Here is a 9,946-nt window from a genome sequence, read left to right on the forward strand (position 1 = left end):
GAAGTACTAAATAAAATCTATTTATAAATTTTTTTACACAGATGGTTTATAAATCGCGAGACGAATCTAATGATGCTAATTAATTCATAATTAATCCATAATTAGTGGTTGATTACTGTAGTATCACTGTTGCAAATCATGGATTAAGTAGGTTCATTAGATTCGTCTCGCGATTTACAGCCCATCTATGCAAAAAATTTTGTGAATAAACTTCATCTAATACTCCATGTATGTGTCAAATCATTCGATGTAATATTTTTTTTGTGTTTACCGGTTTACCAATAAAAATCTAAACAGGACCTCAGCAAGAACATTTGAGTTGACATCAAGAGACGACTGCACTGTGCAGTCTATACTGTACTTGCTACTACTTTGCTTTTTGCTAGTAGTAGATGCAATCGAGTGCAGCTGTTAAATGCCCATTGACCTTTCTTTAACGCTGAAGTAAAGCACATGTAACAGTATGATTATCACTTGATCAGCCCGGCCTGCACCATTGCTCAACATCAAACCACAATGTTGAGTACTGTGATTTAACCTACTGGTCTCGATCTGTGTGTATTGAGGTAAGAGAGGGAGAGCCCGGAAGGAGCGCAAAGGCAGGAAGACCAGGAGGGGGCCATGACCGAGTGACGAGACGGAGGAAGAATGATGGCGTATCTATATCTTTGGACCTTCTTCACTGGACTGCGTCATCAATTCAGCTCCATCATCACACTCTCTGGTGACAGCTAGCTACCACGCACACCAGCCTCGAGTCTGCAGCTTCGGAGGATGGCACACATGACGCACGGCATTGACTCGTACTCCTACTACTGGGCTACTGGCTACATGAACACATGCCCGTTGCTCCTCGATCGAGCTGACGAGCTCGAGGGCCGCCTATAAATAGGCGCCCACGACCACGAACACTTCAGCGCAGCGCATCGAGCTCTTCTTCCTCGAGCCGCCGCCGCCGCCGCCTCCTCCTCCTCCTTTCCCCTACGCTTCAGCTGCCTTCCAAGAAGGCTGACAGCTTCAAGCTTCAGAGAAAGGTGCTTGAAATGCTGCAGATAATTGCAAATGCTAGTTCTGTTGTTTTGTTGCATCTTGAAGCCTCTGTTTTCTTTTTTCGTTTCAAGTTGAAGTTTTGTTTGTCTTTGCTTTGGGTCATGCGCATTTTGACATAGAAATGCATGCAAGTATGAATTTTATTGAACCCTGTGTTGTCATGGCTCTGAAGTCTGAACTTTGGTGTTTTTTGCACACTGATCATAGAGCCGCAGTTGGCATAGTATATGTTTATTTTCTGAAGCCTACTCTTGTGATTCTGGATGCATATGTGCAGGTCGGCAACAAGGCGGGATAGACATGGATCGGGTGAACTCGAGCCTGTGCCTGGAGAACCTGCGCATGATGCACGAGAACGAGCGGCTGCGGCGGAAGGCGCAGCAGCTGGACCAGGAGAACAAGGCCCTCCTCGCCGAGCTCAAGCGCAAGCAGCAGCAGCAGCAGCATGCCTCGGCGTCGGCGGCGTCCCAGGGCGCCGCCCCTTCCGGTTCCGCCGCCGCCGCCACGACCGGCAACTTCAAGGCGGCCGGCAAGCAGCCCACCATGTGAACAAGTACAGCGGCCACTGCTCGTGCGTGCGTGCATGGAGCATGGTTGCCTTTTGTGAGTAGTAGCAGCAGCACTATGTAGGCTAGTGGATAACTTGAGCATACGCATGCAGTACCTGTAGTAGTAGGAGGGTAGTTAGGAACTGATCGATTATTACGGTGAAGCCACCAGCCAGCAGTGGCAGTATTTTGGGCTATATATGCAGCAGGTTTGCAGGAGTACTAGTACTGTACTTTACTGGTCAGTCAGCATGCAAGTTCGTTCCTAATGCAGGCTGCATGCTACATGCATGTGTAAAGCAGTAAGCTCAATGTAATGGATCTATGTAGGGCACGTAATAGATCATCCAGATCGAGAAATGAGAGAGATAATCATCAGCAGCAGCAGCCGCGTTCTGCGGATGATGAAATCAACTTCCTAGTTTAGGAACCTCTTTTTCAACCGATGAGATCCTTTTCGACGTGTTAACGAAATGAGAACACGTTTGAGGTTGGAGACGATAATAATATTTGAAACACAATTAACACAACTCCATGGATGGCCATGTTCAACTGACAGTCTGACTCGTTGACCGGGCCGGCCGGGAGCAGCTGCAGGCGACGTCATCCACAGTTCCACACTCGAGTGAGATGAGCCATCCTCGGTCCCACCAGTCTGATCACCTCCGAACTCCGATCCTTCCTCACTGGTGTACTATTACTTATCAGCAGCATCTCCGTACGTGTAAACTGCAAGTACTATCTGCCACGGCTTAATTATTAATCAGTTTATTAGGTCGCCAAAACGTTGAACTCTCTTGGATTACTCATACTTAAGCTATCTCAAATTAAACCTGGGGTTTGAATAATGTCTTTGTATTGTAGAAACTAAACTAGAGAGAGTGTAGCTAGGATTTGTAGGCAACCTACTCTACACAATGTAGTAACCACCTAACGCACGCGCGACGCGGCACTTCCCAACCATCTTTATCAAGACAGACAGTAGAACAAACTCACCCACCCATACACCCCATGTTAGTTCGTGCAAGCAAGGCAAGGCAAGCATCATTCATATAGATATACCACCGGTACCCTGCACGCCACGCCCAGCTACCTTCTGTCTCTTCTTCATCCAAGTCGATCACGAGTCCGATCCCCACGCAGCGCAACCACAGGCAGCATGGCCAGCGATGACAGCGGCAGGGGCGCCACGCCGGGCAGCGACCGGAAGAAGGCGAATGTAGTGATGGCGGCCGACATCGACGAGGACGAGTTGTTCGAGCCTAAGTTACACGGATACGGGTATCAGATACGATACGTATCGGATACGCGGATATGCACGTTCTCAAAAAACACTGACACGGGGATACGGTTATGATAATTAATAATTATATATAAAATATCACGTAATTAGATATACATTTTATCTAATTCCGAGACTCAGAGAGAAACTGGTGCTAAAAAACAGTTAATCAGTATCGTGCACAGGAACCACACACATCTATCCTTATCTCTTCTGTTGCAACCTTATCCCTTCCCCGTTGCCTCCGCCAACCAACTCCCCGCCCAGCTCCTGCCGCCGCCTTTGGCCTGCGCGTCGCGCTCCCCCCACGCGCCGCACCCACCTCTGCCCCACACGCCGCGCCCGCCCCCACTCCCGCCCAGCTCTTCGTTCGCACCTCGCCTCCAGCTCGCGCGCCGCCGTCTCGCTTCCGCTCGCTCCCTTCCTCCCCAACGTCTGCTCGAGCGGGAGATGCCGAAATCGAAGGGGCCAGCAGCAGAATCGAGCGGGCGACGGTGAAGGGCGTGAGGGAAAGTCCTCTACCTCCGATCGCGGCCCCTCCTCTGCCTCCCATTCCCTTCGCAGCAGCGGCCGCCGCTCCTCCTCTGCCTCCTGTCCGCAACAGCCGTCGCTCCACTGCCTCCCCTCTGCACCCGGGTGGAGTATTGGGTCGTCTTATGATTTGGACCATGTATCAGATACATGTATCCATACTGATACATATCCAAAATTTTAGGATACGGCCTGGAACATATCCAAAATGTATATAGGGCGTATCAGTATCCGATACGTACCGGATACGGATACGCCACCCTTCCGGCGTATCCGTGCAACACTGGTTCGAACCTCGGTGGCCTGGGTCTTGGCCATGGACGAACCTCGCCTTGACCTTCAACCCCGCCTCACTGCTGTGGCAGCTTCTGACCTTGCCGCTCTCCACGCCTCCCTCGCTATAATCGAGCTTGATCCTTCCTCTGATGATGTGCGCTTTGTCCGGGGTGCCCCATCAGTCCGATACTCCACTGCGATCGGATACTCGCTGACTTTCTCCCACTTGCCCGATGATGCTTTTTCCCCGCTCATTTGGAATAACCTCGCTCCTTCACGTTGACGATCCTTCCTCTGGCTTTGCCAACGCGAAAAACTTAACACCCATGCCCGGCTCGACTCGCGACGGGCAAACAACACTGGACTCTATCAATTCTGTAACGCGCTGAAGATGTTACTCATCTTTTCCTATCTTGCCCCCGTGCGCAGAGTTTCTGGCTTCTGCTTAACATCCCCTCCAATCAATTTGCTTCCATTGAGCTTTTGTGGTCTGCTGCCCTCCCTGGTCCTCTTATACCCAACCAAAAAGCGCGCTCAACTATAATCACCTGCTTGCTTTGGAATATTTGGAAGTGCAGGAATGCCAAGGTCTTCAACCTTACTGACGATTCAAATGCGGACATCTCCCGGCGCTGTCACTCGGACTTGAAATTGTGGGCCAATCGCGCTCGCTCTGCTCCTACCCGCACGCAGTGGCGGATGTACACCCCGGGCCACCCGGGCCATGACCCGGGGTTCGGCCCAAAAAATTGCTGAAGAAGAATAAATATACTACTTCGCGATGACACTTGTTGTATGTTTTCTATCTTTTCATTATGTTTTCGTGTATCTTTTGAACTTCCATTATGTTCTCGTGTATCTTTTGAACTATGAGTTTATCGACGTCTGGTTTTTGTCACAATTATATTTAAAACTCGGCCCGGGGTTCAACTCAATCCTGGTTCCGCCACTGCCCGCACGTGCCTCGAGCTCTGGAGTCTTTTTCTATTATCCATGTAATTGCACCTTAATCTTTGTTTCATTTTCATATCTGAAATTTCTCTTCGCTGTCCTCTTTGTTTTTCCACTTTGTAACTCCTCTTTGTAACTTCTCTCTGTTTTTTTTCTTTTTCCTTCTCGCTCCCTTCTGCTGTTCTTTCCTGAGGGCTTCTCCAAGCTTTCTCCCCCTGTTTGTAATCGTTCCCGGAATTCAATATAGTTCAGGCTAACCCAATGGGTTCGCCGTAGTTCCGGTCAAAAAAAATCTGCAATGAACAGATTTCGGAAAGGACAAAAAACCAGCCTACTAGGCTCTATATATCTGTGCAATACTCGTGCACTAAGAAGATCAAAGGGAAGAACAATATAAAAGAAACCTGTAGGATATGGCCTATTGGGGGAAGAAAATTTCCAAACTCACAGCAATCAGATATGTCATCATTGAAATTCAAAATAATGTTTTTTCATAAATATATCATGAAATTTTGAGATTAGAAAATAAAAGCGTGTGATGATGTGTAGGGTAACTTTTATCTGCAACTAATACTCGGTGATGTTGAAGTTGTCACCTAAGATAAGACTTCGTCCTAATTATATTTAGTGCTTCCTTTCCCATCTTGCATCTTTGGCCACTCAATGGTTACTTATGGAAAAGGTTCAATCATACAGACAATTTAGCTTCTGGTAGGTGTCCTTTCACTACCATATATCAAAATATAACAAAACTGGGTATAGAATCATGTTTACTGTTGAACGTACAAATTCTTGCATTCATCAGGAGAGCATCCAGTTTACAGTCAGATTGAAATAACTGTATTGTTTTGACATGCATCAAATGTAATTCTTTTCGCTTGGCTTAAGGACAAGATGAAGGAAAAGTAGGGGGCGTTCGAGGCCCACCACTCACCACATAGGATCTCCATACTTTTTATACTTATAGTGGGCAGTCACCTAGATACAATGGTGTCTCCTTATCTGTCCATGTATCTAACAGTATAGCAGTTTAGTGCAGTACGGTTGTCTTCATATTTTTCAAGGTGACAGAACAAGATCCAACAATTTTTGTTTCCAGGAGATTTGCATGTCAGAAAAAGTGCACATAGTGTGGATCTGGCAAGCGGCACACTGCAAACAGAAGATTTTTTTTTTCCTGTGGGAGATGTCCGACAACCCTGGTTTCAGACTTTCAGTGACTGATTGTCTTATACATAAATTTTACTATAAGCATGGGTCGTTCATTATTTTCAATCTTTCCACTTACAAAACAATCCAGTACCAATACAATCTACAAAATACATCTGGTTTATTTGTACTATAGGACCTAGGGGAATTTAATTTAGAACAAGATCATTGATTTCATAGAAATAGGATTGGAAGGCTCTTATTTATTGTAATGCGGACACTGAGATCTAGAATTTTCAGCGCCTCCTAGCAGCAGTTTCTCTCTGAGCATTGAAGTAGACAGCAGCTACAGGGAGGCCAAGGTCATTTTCCTCGGCGAACTGCCGGGTGTTGAAATGATCCCTGAAGGACGGCACAGTTACAGTCTGCCTCCGCTTCTGCTTAAAGAGCACAAAAATGAACCTGTGAATACCAATGTTAGGTCTTGGGCTCTCGTAGCTTATGACCTCTCTCCCTGCAATTTGAAATATGCATGGTTATTAGTTCAGAGAACTACTGGAACATGCATAGATTAAGCACGAATCAGTGGAAGTGTATACCAAAGGAGGCATCTGTTGTCCCCGGTATATCAGTCACGATCCTGCAAATGTAAAGGATAACATTTAGCCATACTACTCTCATTTTAAGTGATCAGAAAATGTGCTGTCTTTTATATATGGAAGATGTGGTGCTATCTTCCTCGGCAACATATGCTACTTAACATCCATGAGGTAATAATTGCTGAATATTACCAGTGAAGGTGCTCCCTTAGATACGGATCACTTGGTCCAGGGACATCTGGGTCTGTCATAACCTGAAATTGAAGAACTCTGTCCATTATGGAGGAACAGTACGTATATAATATTTGGATTCATATCTATGAAAAATTGATTGCTAACCAATGTAAAAAAAGACCGCAAGTCACCCCCTTGAACCTCTACTCTTGGTTTAGACACAACTGCTGATGGATAGATTTCATGGCCATTGAAAACAAGTTTGTTTGAGTTGTAGGTCACTATCATCTTCACACATGGGTTAAAGGAGTCGAGAACTTCTCCAATTACCCGGACGACCACGAGAGGCTCGACAGACCTAGACATGTTTGTTGGGACGAGGTATTTATATTTTGCACAACAAATGCTTTGACCGAATGCAGCAAGCTGGTACCCTCAGCGATATGCCAAGAGCTGCTTATTGGGAATTGGTAGAGGACAAGCCTCTATTTATAGTGGTTTGGGGCCTTCTGCCAAGTGTACGATCAAAAGAGGATGCGAGGCATGTGCGTTTTTTAGTTGGGTATGCTGTGGATGCAGCTGAAAAGGCAACAGGAAGGATGTATTGCTTTTCTAAGAAAGCCAAAGGGTGGTATATTTTCTCTAATACAGATAGAGTCTACATAAGCAATGTTTCATGCATCTTCTTTCAAGTTTCTGGGATAAGCATTTTTTTCACTCTCAGAATCATCTGATATGAATACGGATGACTACAGATGTGCAAAATTTTATTTTTATTATGAGATAAGTATTACGGTAGACATTCTTTTATGATTGAAACAGTCTTTCAGGTCACTGTGGAGTCCTCAAAATATATGATAGATTATGTTATACTACCTTTATAGAACATAAACACGGCTCCAGGAGAGTGGGTGAGTAAAATTACAGTGCTAAGTCATCTGGTATTGGTAGGAAACACTGCATGCCTACCTATGTAGGATCTGCATGGCAATCATTTTGCAGAACTCTATGCTTAGCCATGTTATCAAATTGCTGTATACCATTATCTTTAATTCTTTGTACCCTTCCGAAAGTGAGAACAAAGGAGCTTTTATTTCTGGAGAGAAACTTATCCTTTTTTTTCTTAAAAAATGACATCTCTTTGTGACTGTTTGTGACAAGTTTGGCAGTATGGCTTTGTGGAGATAAATGGAAAATAAAGGGGAATATTTTTTTCCCTTGCCTTGGAGACAGAAATTTCCGCACTCTTGACGTGGAAGCCTTTGTGCTCTACAGAATATGATGCTTAATCACCTTAGCAAATTTGTGTATCAGCTCTGCACCTTTAATTTTAAAAGAAAAAACATAGGAGCTATTCTGGAAAATTTGCAGTAGCATCTGATTTATGGGGAGCACATTAAAATACCTTATTATTAAAAAAATGCATCTATAGAAAATTATTCATGACAAGTTAGGAAGATGGCCTTTCTGGAGCTAAATGGGAAAAAGGGGAATATGATTCTTTGGAATTTTGGTTTTTGGCGAAACTATCAATCCATTTGGCAAGCTTGATTTGATGTTTATTTACATTGCCAATATTCTTATCCTCCGGTTTTCTAATATATTTTTTTCATTACCTGGGAGACAATGCTGCACTGTCCGTGTGGAAGCTTCCCAACCCTGAAATTTCATCTTTGCTGGCTTATTTGTTTAGGAATACGTCATTTAGTTGCCTCCTTTTCTGTTAAGGAAATGTTGAGTGAGTTCAATCCCTATTAGAATCTTTCCTCGGACTGTGATAACCAGCTGATTTACCATTATTATCTGTTTATTCTCTTCATTGGCATGATATAACAAGTCACTGTGATAACCAGCTGATTTACCATTATTATCTGTTTATTCTCTTCATTGGCATGATATAACAAGTCACTGAAGATAATAAAGGAACAGAATGCAGTGCCGCCAACACTTCATCATGTAGGGCCGCAGGGGTGCTGTCTAGTGCAGATATGTCAATTCAGGTATAACAAGTTCATAGGTTCTTCTTGATTGGGGCATTAAATTTCTTTTATAGATTTCAACAAGTGGTGGAGCCAAGTACAGGTTTGTGCCTTCTTCTCTTATGGTCAAATGCCATCATGCCTGCTTGGCATCTATGCGCAATTGGTAGAAGTGAAGTCAAGTACAGTTTGGTGATAATTTTCTGCCTCTGGCCAATGCTATGATACTTGCTTGACACCTAGCTAAGGTAGTGGAATATCATAGCTGTTCCAACCAATGGTAAGTGCATATCGTAGTCCCAGTAACAGAAATAACTTCACTAGTTACACTCTTACCTGTACTAAACAACCAGAAAAGTCAAAGGTTACTTTACCTATGTTCAAGTTCCATTTATACATCTCTGGGGCGCAATAATTACCATCTTTCACCTCCATGCAGATGGCGATGTTTCTTGGTTGTTGTCGTATGCTGTTATTCCACATATATGAAGTGCCTTGGCGAAAAGGGAGCCGTCCACTGAGCCTTTGTCCCTGAACACTCAGTGGTAAGTAACCAACCTGAATGGACACTGACGGGAGGATCATTGTGGGCCAATCCGTGGATCAGATATTTGGATCATGACATGAAGCCTTTGGTGGGTAGAGTCCACGCTCCAACGGATCTCCAAGGATCAGGGTGTCTCCTCTTGATTGCGTACGAGTCAGTATCTATCCAAGCATACAAAATAATTCTTCAAGTTATGATTGTGCGGTCTGACATTGAGAGAGTTCCATGCTGAATTGGTTCATGGTTTGGGAAATCAATGCCATGAAAGTTGGAGATATTATAATTTTATCCCACGTGGTGACAAGCAGCGAGGATTTGGTAGAAAAGGTGCAAGTTTTCATATTTCTTGAGACAATGTCGTTGTTGAATGCCGAGATTGAGATGTTGCAGGTTGCATGGAACCTGCAATGAGTGGGGAGGTGTTCAAGCAGGCAGAAGGCAGAAGTCCACCTGTTCACAGCTGCTGATCCATTGATCCTTGCCTCAACTTGTCTTCTCAAAGCTGGTAAACAGTGTTGCTACTGTTGGGGTTTTGAATTTACTGTAGTTGGCAAAAAATGCAGAAATATTCCAAAAGACATGGTCTATCGACCTGTGCTCGTGTACACATTGCAGTGTTACTTTGGCAAAGCAGGATGATTCTCAAGAGTCTCCCTTTTACACTTTCCTCACTTTTTCTACTGTGAGAGAAACCAAATACTACGCAGTAGGAGACTGGTTAAGCCTGACGCGTACATGCCAATAATACTGTCTTTTTGGGCTTGTACCAGAGCCTATGGTGGCAACGAGCTGGATCCCTGCACTGTCTCCAGGACGGCAAGACCAATCAATCCGTGATGCTGTACTGAAAAATCCGCAGA

The 9,946-nt window shown here is 44.6% G+C and overlaps 2 protein-coding genes across 2 annotated transcripts; one reads left to right on the forward strand and one right to left on the reverse strand.

The window, feature by feature from the left end:
• Nucleotides 1–1,335: 1,335 nt before the first annotated feature.
• Nucleotides 1,336–2,053, forward strand: LOC120700516 (protein LITTLE ZIPPER 3-like). Its single transcript, XM_039984775.1, has one exon. It carries the CDS (start codon nucleotides 1,351–1,353, stop codon nucleotides 1,597–1,599), a length of 249 nt encoding a protein of 82 aa, XP_039840709.1. The 5' UTR covers nucleotides 1,336–1,350; the 3' UTR covers nucleotides 1,600–2,053.
• A 3,825-nt stretch (nucleotides 2,054–5,878) lies between these two features.
• LOC120700517 (CEN-like protein 2) lies at nucleotides 5,879–7,003 on the reverse strand. The gene is made up of 4 exons (XM_039984777.1): nucleotides 6,726–7,003; nucleotides 6,579–6,640; nucleotides 6,387–6,427; nucleotides 5,879–6,301 (listed from the first exon to the last, which is right to left on the reverse strand). Exons 1-4 carry the CDS (start codon nucleotides 6,924–6,926, stop codon nucleotides 6,084–6,086), a joined length of 522 nt encoding a protein of 173 aa, XP_039840711.1. The 5' UTR covers nucleotides 6,927–7,003; the 3' UTR covers nucleotides 5,879–6,083.
• Nucleotides 7,004–9,946: the final 2,943 nt, after the last annotated feature.

The sequence above is a fragment of the Panicum virgatum genome, chromosome 3K (assembly GCF_016808335.1).
Source record: "Panicum virgatum strain AP13 chromosome 3K, P.virgatum_v5, whole genome shotgun sequence".
Lineage (NCBI taxonomy): Eukaryota > Viridiplantae > Streptophyta > Magnoliopsida > Poales > Poaceae > Panicum > Panicum virgatum.